The 24,555-nt window shown below is 37.4% G+C and overlaps 1 protein-coding gene across 3 annotated transcripts in view; it reads right to left on the reverse strand.

Annotated features, from left to right (window-relative positions):
* LOC111161019 (ectodysplasin A) overlaps positions 1-24,555 on the reverse strand; it is a 423,110-nt gene that overhangs the window by 87,483 nt on the left and 311,072 nt on the right. For 2 of the 3 annotated variants that reach the window (XM_022524461.1, XM_022524460.1), the window contains exon 5: positions 9,609-9,618. The exons of the other annotated variant lie outside the window; for it this stretch is intronic. In XM_022524461.1, the coding sequence (XP_022380169.1) occupies positions 9,609-9,618 (10 nt within the window). The remainder of the gene's footprint in view (positions 1-9,608; positions 9,619-24,555) is intronic. 3 annotated transcript variants of the gene reach the window in all.

Consider the following 24,555-nt stretch of genomic DNA (forward strand, 5'->3'; position numbering starts at 1 on the left):
TGCGTTTAAGTTCATCACTACGAGCACAGTAAGAATAACCTCTAGGAGTTAGGGCTTACATAGCTGGCTGTAATGGAAAAACATAAATCTGGAACTATTAGCTGGATTGACTACAAGGGAATGATTTTGAAGGAAGAGGGGCTAAGGAATTTATATAAAGTTAAGAATGAGACAAAGTACTAGGTATTTCAGGACCTAAGTCTGACAATGAAGAAAAGGAAAATTACATAGGTACATATGAATATATAGAACTCAGATTTGCCTAGGGCTTTACATTTTTAAAAAAGTGCTTTTCAAATCATATATTTAATTCCCACAGTAACCCAGCAAAAGAGGTATTAGCATTAATGCTATTTTATGGGAAGTAAGGCTGAGAGATTAATTAGCATGTTCAAAGTTTCCTAACAAGTAAGTAGCAGACCTGCAACTTGAACCCAGGTCCCTGAATGTGAAAAAATATCACCCCGGTAATTTACAACCAAGGTACTGAAGTGTGTTATAGGTATTGTTGCTATCAAAGTACTGAAGGTATTGAAATATATTTCATGATGTTTCTGTAATAATGTCCCTCTCATTTACATTCTGATAGATTTTCTTGAGCAAAAAAGAAACGGGTCTAGTTATAGAACTCCAAGGACCCCAGGAAACAAGTCCCACATGTGAATGCTATCCAAGCTTTGAATTATGGCAACCACAGGTCAAGATCTTCCATATTATATAGCAATAGTCAGAGAAGTAATGAAATCTGGGGAATGAAGGGTGAACTAATATGTGATGATAAATGACAATGTAATTTTTATTTCTTCATTTGTGTTTAAATGTGAGAATGGAACATTATATGTATTGTAAATAACATTATATATTGTAATAATTGTAAATAATACATTATATGTATTTTATATAATAAGTAAATAAATTCTTGCTTTGAAGAAGCCATTTGTGGACAGCACGGTTACTGTGGAACAGATACAGAACTAGAAAGGGCCTGTAGGTTGCCCCTTCATGAAGAAATAATTTGTAACAATTCCTATGTCAATATGTCAAAGACCTACCAAATATTTGCCATTATATATGTCACATTGGGCTCTCTGCTCAGCAGGGAGCCTGCCTCCTCCTCCTCTCTCTCTCTCTCTGCCTGCTTCTCTGCCTACTTGTGATCTGTCAAATAAATAAAAATCTTTTAAAAAAACCATATTTTTTTCTGTATTCAACATTCATGAGAAGTAACACTTCACATTTGTGCATCACTGTATAGTTTACATAGCATTTGTATCCACACCATTTTTTGACCCTTACACAATCCCATAAAATGACATGGAAGCTGACTTCCCTCAAGTAAGAGAACCAGTAAGTGGGGGAGCTCAGGACTTAAATCCAGATTAGATTCAGCTCAATCTTCATCATTTACATGTACAGGTTTGACCAATAATTGATATTCATAAATGATATTCTTGAAGTCTTATAAGATTCTGATATATCTCTTATATCAGGAATTATAAAATTATGTCATGGGTCATTATTTAGGTTTAGCATGTTTGGTTATTCACATTTTAAAAAATCCATATCAAATATTTTAGAATTTATTATATAACCTTTAAGATGGCTTCTAGTAGAGTTGGTTAAATACTATATATCAGATTTTTAAAAAATCAGGTTTCTATATAATTACAATGTTATATAGTTTTTACCTAGCAGCTGTATGCATAGTTAACACCTCATTTACTTGCCACCATAGAAGCGGGGGTGCAGAAATGAGTTTTTTGGATAACTAAAACTGACTTCAAATGAGCAAACTTTGAAATCTGACAGAAATCTTTCTAAAATGATTTGAGATTTCTTTGTCTTGTTTTGTCAGATATAGTTGTCTGTTGAGGACTAAGCATCACTATGAAAATCCCCTACTGGACCATACAATGAGGTGCTAGTGTCTACTAAAGCACAAGGTGAAGTTTAAACCCCTACATGAATGGTCCACGTGACTTCATTTTTCTAGTTCTGTCTTTAGAATTTTTCTGTTCTTTATACTGCTAAGTGCACCTTCTTAGAGTATCAGTTTTCTCACATCTAGTGGATCCCTTCTCTCATTTTAATTGGTTGTCAAGACAACTAAGCTCATTATCAGTAAGCAACCTTTTATATACAACACTAAATCAAGATGCTTAGTAAAGTTTGTACTATTCATATCTTACAGGTGTAGAGTGAGAGGACTCACTGGTTTGAGATTTTGTTTCCAGATCATATGGCTTTCATCCCACCTCCTTTTGGGTATCCAGGCTGTGTTCTGGATGTTTAAAGTTGCTAAATAAAAGACCTTTGAATAATCAGGTATACTGAGAATATATTTTATTTATATATATATATTTATATATATATATATATATATATATATATATATATATATTTCTGCAAATGGACAAAATCAGATGTAACAAACTATCAATATCAGTTTGTGATATTCAATTTTTATTATTTAATTCTTAATTCCTTGGTGGGAGAAGAAAAAGAGAACTCTTAAGACAAGGCTTATTTAAACCAAAGACTTCACCTTGATCTTTAATAGCACTTTATGTTTTCTAAGTACTTTAGTACATATTATCTCTTTTGAGTGTCAGAATCATGTGAAATAAGCAGAGTAGCTTCTTTTCTCAACTACAAAAGTGGCTAAGAGACTGTGATGTTTGAAAAAAAAGCATTCTCATTTATTTTATCTATAACCTGAGAAGTAGATAGATTAGTACTATTCTCATTTTACAGTTGATATTAATAATTACCAAGTATTGAGATCCTGTTATGTGTCAGCATTGAATTAGGAATTTTATACTACCTTTAATCCTTCTAATAGCTTATCAAAGAAAGTACCATTATTGTCTTTATATAATGAGAAAATGTATGCCGACAGAGATTACATGACTTGGCCAAGGCCACAAAGCTAAAAGTAGTAGAGCTAGGATTTGAAATTAGGTCTCAGTGATTTTTTAAAAAAAAGATTTCTTTATTAATTTAATTTTTTAAAGTCTTATTTATTTGAGAAAGAGAGAGAGAACAAATAAGTGAAACCATATGATAATTGACTCTCTCTGCTTGACTTATTTCACTCAGCATAATCTCTTCCAGTCCCGTCCATGTTGCTACAAAAGTTGGGTAGTCATCCTTTCTGATGGAGGCATAATACTCCATAGTGTATATGGACCACATCTTCCTTATCCATTTGTCCGTTGAAGGGCATCTTGGTTCTTTCCACAGTTTGGTGACCGTGGCCATTGCTGCTATAAACATCGGGGTACAGATGGCCCTTCTTTTCACTACATCTGTATCTTTGGGGTAAATACCCAGTAGTGCAATGGCAGGGTCATAGGAAAGCTCTATTTTTAATTTCTTGAGGAATCTCCACACTGTTCTCCAAAGTGGCTGCACCAACTGTATTCCCACCAACAGTGTAAGAGGGTTCCCCTTTCTCCACATCCCCTCCAACACATGTTGTTTCCTGTCTTGCTAATTTTGGCCATTCTAACTGGTGTAAGGTGGTATCTCACTGTGGTTTTAATTTGAATCTCCCTGATGGCTAGTGATGATGAACATTTTTTCATGTGTCTTATAGCCATTTGTATGTCTTCATTGGAGAAGTGTCTGTTCATATCTTCTGCCCATTTTTTTATATGATTGTCTGTTTTGTGTATGTTGAGTTTAAGGAGTTCTTTATGGATCCTGGATATCAACCTTTTGTCTGTACTGTCATTTGCAAATATCTTCTTCCATTCTGTGGGTTGCCTCTTTGTTTTGTTGACTGTTTCCTTTGCTGTGCAGAAGCTTTTGATTTTGATGAAGTCCCAAAAGTTCATTTTGGCTTTTGTTTCCTTTGCCTTTGGAGACATATCTTGAAAGAAGTTGCTGTGGCTGATATCGCAGCAGGGAGGAGGGCCAGAGGGTGAGGGAGAAGCAGAACCGCCACTGAGCAGGGAGTCCAATGTGGGGCTCTATCCGAGGAGTCTGGGATCATGACCTGAGCTGAAGGCAGATGCTTAACAGACTGAGTGACCCAGGTACCACTTATTTATTTATTTTAGAGAAAGAGAGAGTGGGAGTGGGGCTAGGGGTAGAGGGAAAGAGAGGGAGAGAAGCAGACTCCCAGCTGAGCATGGGGCCTGTCCTGGGGCTTGATCTCAAGACCCTGAAATCATGATCTGAGCTGAAATCAAGAGTGGGATGCTTAACCAACTGAGCCACCCAGGTGCCCCACGTCTCTGTGATTTAAAATTTGAAATCAGGTCTATGTGGCTTTAAATTCTATGTTTTTTCTTTACCTCAGGCTGTCTGAGAAAGAAATCAAGGGTCAGAAAGATTGCTTGTTAATGTCAACTGAGTTTTTCTTTTCTGTAATATATTTTATCCATGCACTGGGAGCTTACTGAACTAAATTTGGGCCTTATTTCTGATAGCTTCTGGATTTTTGCATACTATGCTAGGGGCTGGGAAGAACAGATTAGATTCAAAATGTTGAACTGAAACTTGAAAACCACCTCTGAGTTAAAATATTTGTACCACAAATATACCCTTCTCCTTTAAATAGGTTACAGTGTAAACCTATGTTTATAAAGAGCTTTGGAGATGACTTGAAAAGATAAATGCATGATACAAACCAAAGACTTTGTGACTCATGTAAGAAGTTTGTTTTTTTTTCTTTTGGACAAAACAGAGATTTATATGCGTGACCTGAAATATAAAATTTCATTTTTGAAAGCATGCAAATCATACTTTAAAATTTGACCGTTTCAATGTAGTTTTTTAATTATTTTTATTTTTTTATAAACATATAATGTATTATTAGCCCCAGGGGTACAGGTCTGTGAATTGCCAGGTTTACATACTTCACAGCATCCACCATAGCATATACCCTCCCCAATGTCCATAACCCCATCAACTATAGTTTATTTTTTTTAAAGAGATGAAATATATCTGAGATTTGAGGAGATAATCGAATTGCTGTATTTACAATAACTGAACATCCTCTCAGGAGATACTGTGAAGCTATCATGAGAAACACATTCTTTTTCCATTTCCTTTTTAAGAAATCATATTTCTAAACAGATTAGGATCAAAACATAGTGAATTACCAAGTCAATCTTCTTCCCTCTCTTCTGGCACAATGTAAGATAATGATGCACTGAATTTCATCTATAAAGATGACACTACTAACTTTCTGGCAGCAGGCCAGGCCCATAAGTTGTTTTGCTATAGGGAGAAGAGATCTGCACAAAGCCACCTTCTTTCTAGTACACCATTTGACATATAGCATACATTGGCTAGAACCCTGGCTTGAGTACATAGAGCCTGAGTTGGGCTAGACTCTCAAGAACTGACCACAGGGAATGCCTGGGTGGCTCAGTTGGTTAAGCGGCTGCCTTCGGCTCAGGTCATGATCCCAGCGTCCTGGGATCAAGTCCCACATCGGGCTCCTTTCTCCGCAGGGAGCCTGCTTCTCCCTCTGCCACTCTGTCTGCCTGTGCTCTCTCTCTCTCTCTCTCTCTCTGACAAATAAATAAATAAAATCTTAAAAAAAAAAGAACTGACCACAGTACTAGATTTATTAAAGGGGCTGTATACTAGTAGCAGTACTAAAATGCAGCCCAAACTCGTCTTCAGCAAAGCATCCCCGATACGTTATTTCAAAAATGGCTCTCTCTACATCTCTGAACATGTTAATGGCATAGGATCTATGTCTTCTAAGTCAGCTTAGAGTCCTAAACAAGAAAGTAGGATCAATAATTGATTCTAATTATATTGAGGTTCTAAATGTATTTTGCTACCTCTCACCAGAGATGCATAGGTAGAATATCAAGGAAATTAAAACTGCTACCAAAGTTAAAAACCATTACACATGGCTTATATATATTGTATTTTGTAAAAAGGAAGAGTTGTGTTGGCCTTGCTAATATTTCTTTTTCAAGTGTATGGAGGGTAGAAAAAAGATACAGTGAGGTGGGGAAGATGCCAAGATAATTTGGGATTAAAATGCCACTTATCAAATGCCTAAGTGGGCATTTGAAACCTTCTCTTTCTGAGCTCTTGTCACATTTTCTCTGCCCAATGGTTGTGGCTTCCCGCAGTACTTGTTCCAAGTTCCTACGTTATGCATGAGGTTTTTTTTTTTTTAGGCATAAGGAGAACCAACATACAGGGTATTTGCACCTGCTGTTACCTTTGTCAGAAATGCATTTTCCACTTTTTTCATCAAAGTCCTATTCATCCTCCAAAATCCAATTCAAATGCCACCTTATCCACTCATGTATGCATGTCTGGTATGTGCCAGCCATTATGCACTTCTCCTTGGAGATGTATTTAATGTATTTGATTGGCCATTCTGCAGCTCCCTCCTCTCTACTTCCACGTGATCTTATACCTCCATATAAGTACTTATCATCTCTGGGAATTATTTATAAGATTCTCTCTTTTATGAAGACCATGGGCTTCCAGAACTAAGGAACTTTATCTTACTCATTTTTGTATGCCCGCATGTTATGTAGCACAGTGACTTGCACATAGTAGATGGTTAGTAAATCTCGAGCTATTACTCTATCTCCCTCCCTTTCATTTGTATGTGCTATTTTCTACTTACTCATCTAACTTGACTCTCAATCTTTCTGTCCTATTACTCTACTAACACTGCTCTCACCAATGTTGTCAACAACATCCTTCTTACTGATTTCAAGTAGATGGGTGAAACACACTCTTTCCATTGGTTTTGCTAAGTTGGATAATTGTAAGCTAGTAGCTATTTTTGCCACTTTATAGGGAGAACCTGCCTGAAGAATGAGGCTACTACAAAGGAAAGCAGAGTTGAGAGTGACCTGACGACATCATTTGATCTCCAAGTTTTAGGCATATCTTAAGCCAGCTTCATCAAGGACTTTACAGGTAAATGAGCCAATAAATCCCATGACCTCTTCTTAAAAAAATCTTAATTCAGTTTAGGCCAGCTATCTGGCAACTGAGAGAGCCCTAACTTAGCTAATGATCTCCATTTCTATATTTCCAGCCCAGATATTTTTCCTGAGCTTCAGGTGCATATCCCCAACTGCTTACAAGATTTCTTCTCTTTGAATTTCCCACAGGTACCTGAAAATCAAAACTTATTTAAAACCACACATCTTCCTTTTCTGATCATTATCTCTGTGAATAATAATAGCACTTTGCCAGAAACCTGGGTGGCTTTCTTGACCCCCCCTTTTCTCCCTTCAATCAAATCACCAAGTCCTAATTTTTTTCTACCCACTAAGTAAATCTATTTCTATTTCCATTGATGCTACTCTAATTATGTCACTGTCATTTCTTATGTATATCATTGCATTGGCCTCCCAGCTGCCTTCTTTGTCTCCCTTATACCCCTTCTAGTCCATTTTTCTCTATTTTCTCCACTTTTTCATTATATTTTCAATTACAGTAACATACTTACTGTAACAAGTCAAACAGTACAGAACTACACAAAGAACCACTTAAGAGTTATCCCTTTCCCATCCAACCTCTTTCCACTTAATATAATCAATAATTCAGAATTTGGTGCTTCTGCTTTCCATATCTGTTTCTATGTTTATATCCATATACCTGTATCTAGTAACATTTTTAGGGGGTTAAAATCTTTCTCTTTTTAAAAGATTTTATTTATTTATTTATTTGAGAGAGAGAGAGAGAGAGAGAGAGAGTGCAAGTGAGCAGTGAGAGAGGTGGAGGGGGAGGGAGAGAGAGAATCCTGACCAGTCTCTGCCTGGCGTGAAGAGCATAATGTGGGGACTGACTTCACAATCCTGAGATCATGACTTGAGTCGAAATCAATTAGTTGATTTCATTTAGTTGCCTAATCAACTGAACCACCCAGGTACCCCAGAATCTTTCTCTTTTTTTATAGATATGGGATTATATTTTACACATTACTCTGCAACTTAATTTTTATGACCTAGCAAAGGAACATGGTTATTCTTTAAGTCCATACATAAAACTGCAAAATATTCATTTTAATAGCTGCTAGGATTAAATAGTATGGCTATGTCATCATTTATTCAACCATTTCCTTATTTATAGATACTAAGGTTGTCCCTCTTTTTGCCACTAAAACAGTCCTATAATAAATATCCTTGTATATATGGCCTATGTACCAGTATTCTTATTTCTGTATGATAGATTCCCCAAACTGTAAGTGCTAGATTATAAAGGTATCCAAATGTTTAATTTGACTGGATAGTTGTGCTAATATCCAAAATGGGTGTAATAATTTATATTCTCAAATATTATATACTACATTAATAGAATGAAGGCTAAAAATCATACGATCATCTCAATAGACTTAGAAAAGCATTTGACAAAATTCAACATTCTTTCATCATTAAAAACTTTTCACAAATTAGATACAGAAGGAATGTATTTCAGCATAAGAAGGCTATATATGACAAGTCCACAGCTAACATCACACTTAACGGTGAAACACTGAAAGCTTTTCCTCTAAGACCAGGAAAAAGACAAAGATACTAATTCTTGCCACTTCTTTCAACATAGTACTTGAAATCCTTTAGCCAGAGCAATTAGGCAAGAAAAAGAAATAAAAGTCATCCAAAATGGAAAGGAAAAAGTAAAATTGTCTCTGTCTGTTGATGATATAAACCTATATATAGTATATCAGTACACTGATAACTATAAAATGCTGATGAGAGAAATTGAAAAAGATACACAAAAAATTAGAAAGATATCCTGTGTTCTCGGATTAAAAAAATTGATATTGTTAAAATGTTCATATTACCTGAAGTCATCTATAGATTTCATGCTCTATCAAAATTCCAATGACATTTTTTTCCCATGGAAATAGAAAAAAAGTTCCTTACATTCATATGGAACCACAAAAAGACGACAGATACCTCAAGCAAACTTAAGCAAAAAGAACAAAGATGAAGGCATTACATTTCCTGATTTCTAAATATATTGCAAAGATAGGGTAATCAAAACAGTATGGTACTGGTGTAAAAACAGTCATATAGACCAACGGAACAGAATAGAGAGCCCAGAAATGAAATCTACGCATTTATAAGCTACCCATCTTCAACAAGGATGCCAAGAGCACACCATGGGGAGAGGACAGTCTTTTCAATAAATGCTGCTGGGAAAACTGGACATCCATATGCAAAAAAAAAAAAAAGAAAAGAAAAGAAACTGGACACTTATCTCACAGCGTATATAAAAATCAACTCAAAATGGATACAGTTAAACACAGACCTGAAATTGTAAAACTACTAGAAGAAAACATAGGGGAAAACTGTTTTGATCTCTGAACTTTTTTATTGGCGTCCTGCTCCCCAAAGAGTACACTGCTTCTGCTGCTTCAAAGCCTCAAAACTGATGTCATTGGTCTCAGACACCCCTTTGCCATCCACAGTCCTATAGGTGGTGGTCTTTTAAATGGTTTGCATGGAGTTTTTGCTGTCTAGGGTGTCACCAAGATTGAAGCCCTCTCTCTGTCTTCCAGCAGGTGATAGTAGGTGGTGATTTCAGCCTCTAACTTGGCCTTGATGTCCAGCAGGGCTTTGTACTCCTGGGTCTGGTGCTGCCCCTCTGACTGGGTCTGAGACAGCTCTGACTCTAGGTGAAGGACTCCATTGAGCTGCTACATCTGCATAACATAGCAGGTCTCCAATTCCCTCAGGTTGTTCTGAAGTTGGACTTCATATTTCTCATGGAGTCCAGGTTGATCTCCAAGGACTCAGCTGCTCCTATCTCATCAGTCTGTAAGGTGATCACTGTGGTGCTTTCCTCAATCTGCTGGGGTCAGCCTGGTATTTGTCCAGCTCCTTTTAGTTCTTCTCAGCCAGCTCATCATACTGGGGTTGGATGTTCACTATGATCTTGGTGAGGTTTTGAAATTGGGGGCATCCAACTTCATGGTCAATCTGGGCCTGTAGACCCTTTACTTCTTCCTCATGGTTCTTTTTCATGAAGAATAGCTCCTCCTTGAGAGTCAGTTTCCATCTCCAGCTGCAACTGAGTGACACTGATGTCTTCAATGACCTTGCAGAGCCCATGGATATCACTGTCCACAGACTGGTGCATGGCCAGCTGTTTCATACTTGACTCTGAAGTTATCAGTACCAAGACAGGCATTGTCAATCTTCAGAACAATGCAGACATAGTCTACAGAATTTAAAAAGATTTGAGTCCTCAAGTTTTTGGTGATCCTGAAGTAATGCCCCCAGTCTTTGACCTGTGGTCCCTTCTTTTCCAGGTGTTTTCAGATGTTGATCTCCAGTCTCTGATTATCAGCCTCCAGGCTCCTCACCCTGAATATCCCCTATGCCCACCAGACCCCCGGTCATTCCTGTGGTCAGGCACCCAGACCTCCAGCCACTCTAGAAGCTGGTGGAACAGGACACAGAGATCCAGGAGTCTGAGTCCCTAGCTCCTGCATAAGTGTTGGCCACACTGCTGACAGGGCAAACCTGATGGCTAGGTGAATGCATGGAGCCCTGAGTGGTGAAGCTCCTCTGTTCAGGGAGGAAGTCAAGAGGTCAGGACTCAGGCTGCCAGGAAAAAGCTTCTTGACATTGGTCAGGAAAATAATTTTTTGGATATTATCCCAAAAGTATAGGTGGCAAAAGCAAAAAAAAGGACAAATGGAACTGTATCAAACTAAAAAGCTTCTGCACAGCAAAGGAAGTAAACTACAGAGTAAAGAGACAACCTATGAAATGGGGGAAATATACATCTGTTTAGGGGTTAGTATCCAAAATATGTAAGGAATTCAAACAACTCAATAGTAAATAATAACAAAAATAACATAAATAATAATAACCTGATTTAAAAATGGGCAAAGGACCTGAATAGACAGTTTTCCAAGGAAGACACAAAATTGGCCAACAGGCATATAAGAAGATTTTCAACATCACTAATCATCAGGGAAATGCAAATCAAAACCACAATGAGATGTTACCTTTCACCTGTTAGGATGGCTATCATCAAAAAGATAAGAGACAACATATTAGTTAGGATGTAGAGAAACAGGACCCTTGCACAATGTTGGTAGGAATGTGAAGCAGTACAGCCATTATGGAAAATTGGTTCCTCAAAAATTAAAAACAGAAATACCACATGATTCAGTAATCTTATTTCTAGGTGTATATACAAAGAAAATGAAATCAGAGATATCTGCATTCTTATGTTTGTTGTAGCATTAGTCATAATAGCCAAGATATGGAAACAACCTAAGTGTCATATGAATGGAAAAAGAAAATTTGGTCACACACATGTGATGAAATATTATTCAGCTTTAAAAAAGAGGAAAATCCTGCCATTTACAACAACACAGATAAACCTGGAAGACATTATCCTAAATGAAATAAGCCAGATAGAGGAAGATATGTACTGTTGATATCGCTTATATGTAGAATATAAAAAAATTAAACTCATAGAAGCAGAGCAGAATGGTGGTTGACAGGAGCTGGGTGTTAGGGGAAATGGGGAAGTGTTGGTCAAAGGGTACAAAATATGAGTTTTGCAAGATGAATAAGTTCTGGAGACCTAATGCACAGCTTGGTGACCATAGTTACTATTACTGTGTTGTATGCTTGAAATATGCTGAGAGTCTAAGTCTTAAGTGTTCTCACCACAAAAAGAGGGAACTAGGTGGGGAGATAGAAATGTTAATTAGCTTGATTGTGGTAATCATTTCACAGTGTATATCAAAATATCACATTGTATACTTGAAATATACACAATTTTTATTTGTCAATTATATCTCCATAAAGTTGGATAAAAACCAATTTATATTCTTTCCACAAATACATGGATTACCCCACCTCCCAATTACCATGGGAGGCTATTATATTATAAAATTATTGCTAATATATTTGGGTGATGGGTAGAAAAATGACATATCGTGCATATTTTAAAAATTAAATTTTCTTTAAATTAGTAGTACATATAGATATTTTAAAAATTCAAAGATACAGAAATGTAAAAATTAATTCTCCCCCCACAAACTTAGTTTTCTTCCCCCAAGCAAACAGTTACCAGTTACAGATTTATCATAATTTAGTTAATCATTTCCTAAACAATGGACATTTATGTTATTTCCAATACTCTGCTATTTCACATAGTACAGTAAAGAATATCACTGTTGATAAATGATTTCCCACATGTGAGTATTTCTAGAAGTAAAAGTGATTAGAATTACTGGATCAGAGTATATGCATTTAGCATCTGAAAATATTTTCCATAAAATCTATTCTTGACATTGATCCTGTACTTCCCCATTGCCTTTAGGATAATTTCTATGCCCCAGAAAATGGATTCCAAGTCCCTATATGATTTGTCCCCTGCTGGTCAGCTCATTTATCACTTCCCCTTTAAGAATTTATATTAACCATACAAATTTGTTTCAGTTCCTCAAATGAACCAAGCCCCTCTTACTCTAAGCCTTCTAACATTTATGTTCTCTCTGCCTGGTTTACCCTTCCCTCACATCTTCACTTGGCTAACTCTCCAGCATCTGTCAGGTTGTAGCTCAAGAGACTATTAGGAGACCTTCCTGAACCTCCCAGGTGTAGATCAAGTGCTGCTGCATCCCACAGCATCCTGTGTTTACCCAATTATATCACTTACTATACAGTGTTGAAACTATCCAGCTGTGAGACTGATGAGGGTAGGGTCTTATCTCATTCAACTCTGTGTCCATAGTGGTTCAAACGGAGATCAATAAACATTTATTCAACAACTAGTTGGTACTTAATAAACATTTATTTGAATGAATGAATGGGGTTGAGAGGAAGCCCTAGTAGCTCTTCACATGTGAGACAAAAGAGGACCTACAGGTTTAGGAATAGAATCTAGAGTAAGGCAGGGTTGCATAAGTAATCCACTATAGATCCAATAGGAGCCATCTGCCTGCATATTTACATCTTCCTGTGGCATTTTGAGGAGCCACACAAAAGGGAACTGACAGTTTATCACTTGGCCAACAGGTTAACCTTACAGCCTTCACTTCTTAAAACCTTACTGAGCCTCTTTATGGATGTTAATGAAAAGGCACATTTGACCATCTAAACTGAAATCCTGAGTATTTAATCATCCAGACATCATCTAATTGGCTAAGACTACCCTACCTATTATATTATAGAAATCAAGAACAGCTAGGAGAAAATTAAAAGAGAATTAGAAGAAAACAATTAGATCATCTATTCTAGTAGTTCATTTTTTTTCTTACCCTTGTATATCTGAGGGATATGATATAATCTCTTCAGTAAGAGTACTATCTCATTATAGAGTTCTTAATGGGGGCAGAGTCGTCAGAATTTCCAGGGAGTGAGTATATCTTGAAAGAAACCTCCTTAGATGATTTTCAATTTCTTACACCAGAGTTGAGAGTCACTGATTCTAATTTAAACTTTAGAAAAACTGAGATCAGAGAAGTAAAGACTTACCTAAGATCATAATGCTAGTAGAACTGGCAGAGTTGGGACTATAATCTGGGCCTCCTGGCTCAGAGTTCATCATTTTTCATAATATTTAGAAACAAATAACTAGAAGGAATTTAAGACAGTGAGACAGACCAGAAATACCTTTAGAGAACCTCAGGTCAAGTGGGCTTCTGACCTCTTTCAGGCAAGTAAGAGATTCCTCAAAGATATCTTACCTTTACAACATTTTCTAATGGGAGGCAGGCATATTCACATTTTACCTTACACGATGCTGTATTGTTTATGTTTGTTTTAATGAGTATGTATTATTTTTATTATTTAAAAATTACACAGATATTTTTAAGCAGCCTAATGTTTAACTTTATACCCAGTTCACTTTAGGACTTAGGTACGGAGGACAGGAATTTGGTAGCTCTTCCAACTGTAGAGCCTGGTACAATGTCTTACAAGTAGCTGGTATTCTAAAAATGTTTGTTAATCAAATATCAGTGGTAAAAGCTTGTTGAAATCATCTACTGCAGAGCTAGTTCCACCAGTGAAAATATAGCTTTAAAGGGTATTTTGCAATATGAGCAAGCTAAGACATTTTAGCTTACTTAATATCTTATTTGATATAAAGACATTTACCAGAGGGTTCTGCTGTGGGCACTTACGCTGTTGGCTTCCATGACCAGGAGACGACCTTGGGGACTCTACATCTGAAATCAACAATCCTTTTCAAGTCTACACACATGGTAAACCCTCAAAAGCTTTAATTCAGCCTCATGAACAAACCCCTATAAGCTCTCAAAATGATTTTATTCTTTCTCATTTGATAACAGCACAGTGTGGTTCACTGAAAAGCAATCAATATAAGAGAAATACTAGAATGAGGGCACTTATTAATTCTAGCTAAAATATGTATTGGTAGAAAATCTGTTTCTTTGAGGCCATAGCCTTTCATGTTCACCTGTATTAACTTAGTGGTAGCTATGCTCTATTTCATTATTATTTTTATGAAACAAAGGATAAAGTGTATATTTCAATCTTGCTTCTCCATTTTACTCTTTTATAATAGCAAAAAAGGATACTTTTTTGATCTGTGCAAAAGTAAACTACAAAGAAGAGATAATGACAAAAAGGGACACATATATACAGCCAGACAGAGTGTAAGAGAGTGACACAGAACTCTACAGATGTGATCATTTGTTGCTATGAGGTAGGCCATAGTTTGAGGCTTAGAGTCTTCTTCCTATGGACTTGGATACTATTAGTGAGCACAAAACGGACAAACTGGTTGAAAGAGAGTATCTCTCCAAAATTTATAATGGGTTATCTATAAATTAATGAATATGAGTACCTAAAATGCCTGTGAGACCATGCTATTATATTTGTTTTCCAGAGAGAATATAGTAATAGCAGTTAATAATTTCTGCAACATTTTTGCGTACATTAATGCTTTTAATAATTACAACAGCATGAGGTAAATAAGGCTTTAAAGTTTTAAAGTTAAGGAAACTGAAGCTTGGAGGGATGTCATTCTTCCAAGGTCACATGGCTACTGTGGGGGCAGTGACATGAGGATTGGGATCCAGAAATTGTGATTCAGTCTAGTACCTTTTCTATTACACCATGCTGCACTTTAATTTTTATTCTTTTACAAGGACAGAAATATGGGAGGAAGGCAGGTTTGGAGAGGAATTAATATTCTGATTGATTCCTGAAAATGATCCTACAGGAAGAGAACAGATGATTTTACAATAATATTTATAAAATATAGAAAACATCCCCCCTGGGAATTCTGAATTCATATTATCTGATTCTAAGACCTCATGACAGTCTGAATGTATCCTACATTTCATTCCAACTAAAAAATAAAGGTCTACAAATTTCTGGAGAACCCTGCAAAAGACGATGAAGCAAGTCACCTAGAGCTATTATTACTATAATTACTTCAGAAACACATCACAACGATGGGTCTCAGCAGGAAATCCTGGCACAGATTTTTGGAACTGTTGTGACTCACAACACCTACAATGAAGGGATCATGTTTTCCTCACAGAACAACACAGCTAAAAGATCTCATATAATTAGCAAAAATTAGCTGAAAACCTGTATCAAATGCTTTTGGCCAACTCAAAACAGTAGTGAATTTAAGGTAGAGATGTAGTAAAGAAAAAGACGTCACTCATTTTCTGAGAGTTGATGATATATAGGACCAAGATTTATACCGGATGAGAACTAATCCTGTGTTTGGAACTCCTGCTTCCCATTCAATGCCTTCATTTATAGAATAATTCAAATGGAGAAACTGAGATGCATCCAAGAATTCCTTGAATGGTGGGTCAGAAAGATTGGATAGGTCCTGGATATGGCCACTGACATTTTAAAATGCAAGGTATACTATGCCTATGTTATGCCTCTAATCAACTAGTTTAGTAGTCCAGTGGAAACAAGGAAAAAGATTTCTGTAGCTTGATTTATTCTTGGTGAACTTACGCAAACTCCTGAGGATCACTATATACCTTTCTTTTCTTAAAATGTGAATGAACTATTTGTCAAACTTGTTTCTCCTACAGAGATTACTGAAGATCATCAAACTTTCTTCTATGTATTGGTGCTGTGTAAGGTAAACTCCAGGATCTGCATTCACCACCCTACCTTTCTTCATTTTTATCTATTGCCTATAAATGTATCTGCACCCTCATTAAAGTATAAGCTTTTAAGAGGGTCTTATTTATCTTTATACTTTTTCTGGTAGAGCCTAGAGACTTGTTAAATAATAATAAAATAAAATTTTAGGAGTTAAAGTAAAATGAAAGGGTAGTAACAGACCAAAAAATTTATAAAGGAACTACAACAAATTTTCTTGCTCTTTTTAAACTTAATCCCTATTTTTGACATTTGAAAAATGTTTTCTTTCTGAAATCTGTCATGTTATTAAATGTTTGAAGTAAATGACTTTTTTTCTTTGACACTTGTGATGCAAACATGAGCTGGATAGCTAAATTATTATAATATCAGTAACTTCTGGATTTCAAATCAACATCTGTGAGGTTTTTTGCTTTTTTTTTCATTAACACAACCACTCTTTCTTATCCCATCCTACCTCTTTCTCTGTTCAGATGGTTTACAGATACACTTTTTCAAAGAGAAGTTACTTATTTTTATAAAACCATCAGCTTATTGTCTTGAGACATGGTGATATACAGTGTAGACTTATATATCCAGCTGCCTCCTTAACATATATACTTGGTTGTATAATAGAAACCTCAAACACAGCATGCCTAACTGAAATTTTTTTTTAGTTTCAAGTTTTTATTTAAGTTCCAGTTAACATACAGTGTAATATTAATTTCAGGTACAGAATTTAGAGATTCATCACTTACATAAAACACCCAGTGCTCATCATAAGTGCCCTCCTTAATACCCATTACGCATTTATCCCATCCTGCCACCCACCTCCCCTCCAGCAATCCTTAGTTTGGTCTCTTAATTAAGAATCTATTTTCTCATTAGCTTCTCTCTCCCACCATGTTCATCTGTTTCATTTCTTAAATTCCACAGATGAGTGAAATCATGTGGTACTTGTAGTTCTCTAACTTATTTCACTTAGCAAAATACACTCTAGCTCCATCCATGTCATTGCAAATGGCAAGATTTAATTCATTTTTATGAACTAATATTCCATTCTATGTATGTATATATACACACATATTTATACATATATACACACATATATACATACACATGTATATGCATGTATACATACATACATACGTATATGTGAAAAATGCTGGTGGGATTTTGATAGGGATTGTATTAAATGTGTGGATTGCTTTGGGTAGTATAGACATTTTAACAATATCTGCTCTTCCAATCCATGAACATGTAATATTTTTCCACTTTATGTCATCTTCAATTTCTTTCATCACTGTTTTATAGGTTTTTTAAAAAGAGTTTATTTATTTATTTGACACACGGAGAGAGATCACAAGAAGGCAGAGAGGCAGGCAGAGAGAGGGGAGGAAGCCCAATGTGGGGCTCGATCATAACCTGAGCCGAAGGCAGAGGCTTAGCTCACTGAGCCACCCAGGCGCTCCTCTCTGTTTTAGAATTTTCAGAGTACAGTTCTTTTACCATGTTGGTTAGGTTGATTCCTAGGTATCCTAGAGTTTTAGGCACAATTGTAAATGGGACTAATTCCTTGATTTCTCTTTCTGGTGCCTCATTATTAGTGCAGAGCAATGCAACAAATTTCTGTACATTGATTTTGTACCTTGCAACTTCATTGAATTTGTTTATCAGTTCTACCAATTTTTTGGTGGAGTCTTTTGGGATTTTTACTATAGAGTATCTGCAAAGAGTGAAAGTTTGACTTGTTCCTTGCTGATTTGGATGCCCTTTATTTCTTTTTGTTGTCTTGATTGCTGAGACTATGACTTCTAGTACTATGTGAAATATCAGTGGTAATAGTGGACATCCTTGTCTTCTTCCTAACCTTAGAGGAAAAGCTTTCAGTTTTCCCCCACTGAAGATGATATTAGCTGTGGGTTTTTCATATATGGCCTTTATTATGTTGAAGTAGGTTCTCTCTATCTCTTTTTTGTTGGGGGTTTGTCAAGAATGGATGTTGTATTTTATCAAATATTCTTTCTGCATCTATTGAGAGAATCATATGGTTCTTATCCTTTCTTTTATTAATGTGGTGTGTCTCATTGATTGACTTGTGAATACTGAACCACCATTGCAGCCCAGGAATAAATCTCCCTTGATCATGATGGATGATTCTTTTAACGTACTGTTGGACTTGATTTGCTAGTAGTTTGTTGAGAATTTTTGCATACATGTTCATCAGGGATATTGGCCTGTAGTTCTGTTGTAGTGGGGTCTTTGTCTGGTTTTAGAATCAGGGTAATGCTGGTCTCCTAGAATGAGTTTGGAAGTTTTCAATCCATTTCTATTTTTTGGAATAGTTTGAGAAGAATAGGTATTAACTCTTCTTAAATGCTTGGCTGAATTACCTGTGAAGCCGTCTGGCCCTGGACTTTTGTTTCTTGGCAGTTTTCTGATTACTGATTCAATTTCTTTGCTCATTATCAGTCTATTCAAGTTTTCTGTTTCTTCCTGTTTCACTTTTGGTAGTTTATGTGTTTCTAGGAATTTATTTCTTCCAGATTGCCCAATTAGTTGGCATATAATTTTTCATAATATTTTCTTAGAATTGTTTGTATTTCTGTGGTGTTGGTTATGATTTATCCTCTCTCACTCATGATTTTATTTGTGATCTTTTTCTTTTCTTTTTGATAAGTCTGGCTAGTTCTTTATCAACTTTATTAATTTTTTTTCAAAGAAACAGGTCCTGGTTTCATCTGTTCTGTTTTTGTTTTGTTTTGTTTCCATATCATTTATTTCTGCTCTAATCATTACTATTTCCCTTCTTCTGCTGGCTTTAGGCTTCATTTGTTGTTCTTTTTCTCTATTAAGTGTAAGGTTAGGTTGTGTATTTGAGATTTTTCTTGCTTCTTGAGGTAGGCCTGTATTCCTATATACTTTCCTTCTTATGACTGCTTTTGCTGCAACCCAAAAGTTTTGGACCATCATGTTTTCATTTTCATTTGTTTCCATGTATTTTTATTCCTTCTTTAATTTATTGGTTGACACATTCATGTGTTCTTTAGTCTCCATGTATTTGTGGTCTTTCTAAATTTTTTTCTTGTGATTGACTTCAAGTGTCATAGTGTTGTGGTCTGAAAATATGTATGGTATGATCTCAATCTTTCTGTACTTGTTGAAGCCTGATTTGTGACCTAGTATTTGATCTATTCTGGAGAATGTCCCATGTGCACTCAAAAAGAATGTGTATTCTACCGCTTTAGGATGGAATGTTCTGAATATAACTGTTAAGTCCATCTGGTCCAGTGTGCCATTCAAAGCCATTTTTCCTTGTTGATTTTCTGCTTAGATAATCTGTTCATTGCTATAAGTGGGGTATTAAAGTCCTCTATTATTATGTTTTATGATTCACAAGTTTGTTATATTTTATATATTTGGGTGCTCCCAAGTTGGGGGCATAAATATTTACAACTGTTAGATCTTTGTGTTGGATAGACCCCTTTATTATGATATAGTGCCTTTCTTCATCTCTAGTTACAGTCTTTGGTTTATTTTATTTTTTTGAGATTTTATTTTTAAGTAATCTCCACACCCAATGTGGGGGGTCAAACTTACAGCCCTGAGATGAAGAACTGAATGCTCAACTGACTGAGGCACCCTTTTTGGTTTAAAATATAGCTTGTCTGACATAAGTATTGCTATTCTGGCTTTGTTTTGACGTCCACTAGCATGATAAATGTTTCTCCATACCTTCACTTTCAATCTGCATGTATCTCTTTAGGTCTAAAATGAGTTTCTTTTAGGCAGCATATAGATGGGCCTTTTTTTTTTTTTAAATCCATTCTGACACTCTATGTCTTTTGACTGGAGCATTTACTTCATTTACATTCTCAGTGATTATTGATAGATTTGAATTTAGTGCCATGTTATTATGTGTTTTGTTATTGTTTCTGGACATTTTCTCTGTTCTTTTCTAGTCTTGGTTGTGTTTAGTCTTTCTTTCCCACTCAAAGAGTCCCTTTTAGAATTTTTTGAAGGGCTGGTTTAGTGGTCATGAATGCCTTTAGTTTTTGTTTGTCTTGGAATTGTTTTAGAAAGATTTTACTTATTTATTTGAGAGGGAGACAGAGAGCATGAGTGGGGTGGCAGAGAGAGAAGGAGAAGCAGAAAGACCACCTGCTGAGCAGGGAGCCTGATGTGGGGCTCAGTCCCAGGACCCTGAGATCATGACCTGAGCCGAAAACAGCCACTTAACCAACTGAGCCACCCAGTAACCCCTGTTTGTCTTGGAAATTCTTTATCTCTCCTATTCTGAATGATGACCTTGCTGGGTAGAATATTCTTGGGCACAGATTTTTCCTATTCAGCAAACTGAATATAATATGTCACTTTTCTCTGGCCTGCCATGTTTCTGTGGAAAGATTTGCTGCTAACCTTATTTGTTTTACCTTATAAGTTAGGGACTTCTTTTGTCTTGCTTTTTAGGATTCTTCTTTCTCTCTATTTTGCAAATTTAACTGATATGTATTAGTGCTGGCCCACTTTCTTTGATTTTGATGGGAGTTCTTTGTGCCTCCTGGATTTGGATATTTGTTTCCTTCTGCAGATGAGGGAAGTTTTCAGCTATAATTTTCTCAAGTAAACCTTCTGTCCCCTTTTCTCTCTCTTCTTCTTCTGGGACTCCAATGATACAAATGTTATTATGCTTTATGGATTAGCTGAGTTCACAAAATGTACACTTGTACTCTAATATTTTTTCCCTCTTCAGCTTTGTCATTTTCATAATTTTACCTTCTTTTTAAAGGATTTTATTTATTAGAGAGAGAGAGAGAGGAAGAGAGAGAGGTGGAGCAGAAGGAGAGGGAGAGAATCTTAAGCAGGCTCCACACTAGGTAGGCTTCAATCTCATGACCTGAGGTCATGACCTGAGCTGCAGGCTTGCTAGGCTACTTTCTATTTCACTTACTCATTCCTCTAATTCTTCCATCCTTGTTGTCATTATATAGAGTTGGTTTTGAATCTCAGTAATTGCATTTTTCATTTTGGCCTGACTAGTTTTTAGGTCTTTTATCTCCAAAGTATGGGACACCCTGGTGTCTTTCATGCTTTTCTCAAGCCCAGCTAGTATCCTTATGATTGTTCCTTTAAATTCTGGACCAGGCATATTACTTTTATCTGTTTCAGTTAGATCTCTGGCCGTGACCTTTTCTTGCTCTTTCTTTTAGGATGGATTCCTCCATCTTGGCATTTGGTGTGTGTTAGGAAATCCTGTTATGTTTCCTGTTCCTGAGAGTAATAGCTTTATAAAGAAGAAGTCGTATACTATATAGGGACTGTGCTTCAGGATGTGTCTGTGGTGTATGCAGTGTGCACTCTGCTGCTGTGTTTTGGCTGCTCTTTCCCTCAGGTAAGTCCTCTGCAGTGTTTCTCGTTGCCTTCAGTGGGAAGTGTTTGGACCTTGGCCAGAGTGTCGAAGTTCTAACTAAGTGTGCTCTGATATGCTTGTTAAAAGATACTGATACTAGTTCCACTAGAGCTGAAGCTTTGCAGAACTCTGTGGTCAGTAGATGTGGTGTGTGCATGGGGGTAGTTGTGCTGGTCTTCTGTGGGGAGAGGCCTGCTGTGCAGGTTCTCAAGCACACTTGCTCCAGAAAAGCAGCACCAGGAGAGTGCAGGGGGGCAAGGTTTGGTGTAAGCAGTTTAGCCCACTAGTGTCAGCATTGTGCTTCTTGCTGAAGTTAGTTTATGCTGAATGCCAGGGGAGAAAAATGGGGCCAGCCAGCTCCCTAATCTCCAGAGAGGGAGTGTTTGCATCCTCTGCTGTCCAGGAAGCCCTCCTGGAAGAGTAAAGAATCTCCCCTCCTATGTCTCAGTCATCCCTCAGATCGGTGCCTTGACCCTATCGGTGTCCAGGCTACCTGCCTGCCCAGCAGAACAGTACACCTTGGGCTCTATCCTAGGCAGGCAGTCTGAGTTTTAAAACTCTAAACTGTAGGGACCTGGCATGGCAGGGACCTGTACTGGTCCTCTGGGGGAGGGTCCTGCTGTCCTGGGACTGATGCAGGTTTATCCCAGAAGGGCATTCACACCCAAGTGCAGAGGCATGGAGTTTGGAGTCAAGTGCAGCAATGAGCCACTGTCCAGATTTGCTGGCCTAAGGAGGTATCTTTGTACATATGCTAAGAGGTGGGGGGTGTGGGGGAGGCATTGGTGCCTGCCAGCTCTTTTGTCCCTGGAGAGAATTTGCCACCTCTCCCAGATGCACTCCAGTATGGGGAAACTGCCTCCCAATGTGTCCCAGGGGATCCTCAGATTATGCTCTTTGCCCCCATGCTATCTGCTCTCCTCCACAGGAGCAATGCAGTACTCTCACGGCTCCACATGAGCCACACTGCTGACCTTTTAAAACTCCTGTCTTTGAACCTCACTTGTTGTAAAAACTCATGAAAATCAGCCCCTCTCATTTTCCCAGTCAATAACTTTGGGGAACAGTCTTCCTTGTGTGATCTCCTATGTATTTCTCTCTCTCATGCATGTGCATGTCTCCCTCTGTGACCAGGGCTCCCTCTTCTCCACAGCACCTATGATCTGCTTCTCCCCCAAACAATGCCTCCATACCTCCTACCTTCAAAGATGTGGTCTTCTCTCTCCCTCTAGCTGTTCAGTTTGTTCTTTCAGTCTTCAGATTGATTTCTTGGGTATTCAGAATAATTTGATATTTATCTAGCTGTGTTCGAGGGATGAGGCAAGACTAAGGTCCTCCTAATACTCCATCTTCTGAATTCTTTTTTTAATTCAAGTATAATTAATATATAGAGTTATAATAGTGTGAGGGATACAATATAATGTTTCAACAATTCTATACATTTCTCAGTGTTCATCAGGTTAAGTGTACTCTTGGAGATAGGAAGATGGCACTGAAGTAGGAGGACCCTAGGCTCACCCTGTCCCATTAATACAACTAGATGATTACCAAGTCCTCTGGAATACCCCAGAAATCAACCTGAAGACTGACAGAACAAACTCCACAACTAAAGAGAAAGAAGAGGCCACATCAAAAAATGTGGGGAGTGCAGAGATGTGGTTTAAGGGGAAAACAGATCCTGGCTGCAGCAGAGGGGAGTGAGCCAGAGTCGCGGAGAAGGGTGTGAGAGAGAGAGGAGCATACAGGGGAATGAACAAAGCGAATGTTTCCCTGCCATTGGCTTGGAAAACAAGAGGGGTTGAATTTTGTGAGTCCTGGCAACCAGTGGGGCTTAAAGCCTAGAGTTTTAAAGGTGAGCAGGCTAGACTGGGATAGAGCCTAGAGGGCACAGTGCTGCTCTTGGAGAAAGGCAGCAAACAACCCAGGTGCATACAGCATTGAAAGAGTGATGTGAAGAATGCCTAGGACACTATGGGGAGATTATTTGCTTTTTCCAGAGGAGGACCCTGAGAGGCAGCATTCATGCAGATACAAAGGAGCTGGCCAGCACCATTTCCCTACTCTACCCCTTAGTATAAACAGAATCACCTGTGGGAAGCAGCACTTTGTAGACGCTGGCTGCCCAACTTGCTTACATTAAGCGCCACCCCCCCGTGCTATGGGTGAAAGACCAATCTCAGTCACATTTACCTCTTTCCCCATGTGGCACGCCCCTCCCCCAGAAGACCAGCACAAAACCCAGTCCATACCACATATACCAACCAGAGAATTTTTCATGGCCCTAATTCTGGTGAAGGTGGTGACAGATCTCATTTCAGAAGCAGACCAGAGCATATCTAATTAAAGCTCACCACATTCAGGCCAGGGACAAAACACTGCCCACAGGAGGCAAGGAGAGCCTCTGCAGATGACTGGCCTGAAGGATAGAACAACCAGAACACAAAAGCAGGGAACACACAACACACAGCGGACTGCCAAGCCATGGGCACTACATAACTTCTTCATAAGGACATTACTTTTAGGAGGTAGAGACATATCTGGTTTTTCTAAAAAAAAAAAAAAAAGTAGGCAGAGATGTTGAAAATGTCAGAAGACAGAGGAATTCATCCCAAATGAAAGAATAAGTTAAAGCCACGGCCAGAGATCTAAGTAAAACAGATATAAGTAACATGCATGATTGAGAATTTAAAGCAGTAATCATAAGGATACTCACTGGTCTTGAAAAAAGAACTGAAGACATCAGTGAGACCCTTACCACAGAGATAAAAGAGTTAAAAAAGAATCAGAGATGAAGAGTACAATAAACAAGATTAGAAACATGCTTGATGCAATGAATAGGTTGGGGGAAGCAGAAGAATGAATTAATGACCTAGAAGACAAGTAATGGAGGCAATGAAGCTAAAAAAAAAAAAAAAAGAAAGAAAGAAAGAAAGAAAGAAAGAAAGGAGAATTATGTAAAATGAGAAGAGACTTAGAAAACCCTGTGACTCCATCAAATGTAATAACATATGTACTACAGGAGTCCCATAAGCAGGGAGAGAACAAAGGGGGCAGAAAATTTGACTGAAGAAATAATAACTGTAAACA

The sequence above is a fragment of the Enhydra lutris genome, unplaced genomic scaffold (genome assembly GCF_002288905.1).
Source record: "Enhydra lutris kenyoni isolate GAN:26980312 unplaced genomic scaffold, ASM228890v2 scaffoldscaffold81, whole genome shotgun sequence".
NCBI lineage: Eukaryota > Metazoa > Chordata > Mammalia > Carnivora > Mustelidae > Enhydra > Enhydra lutris.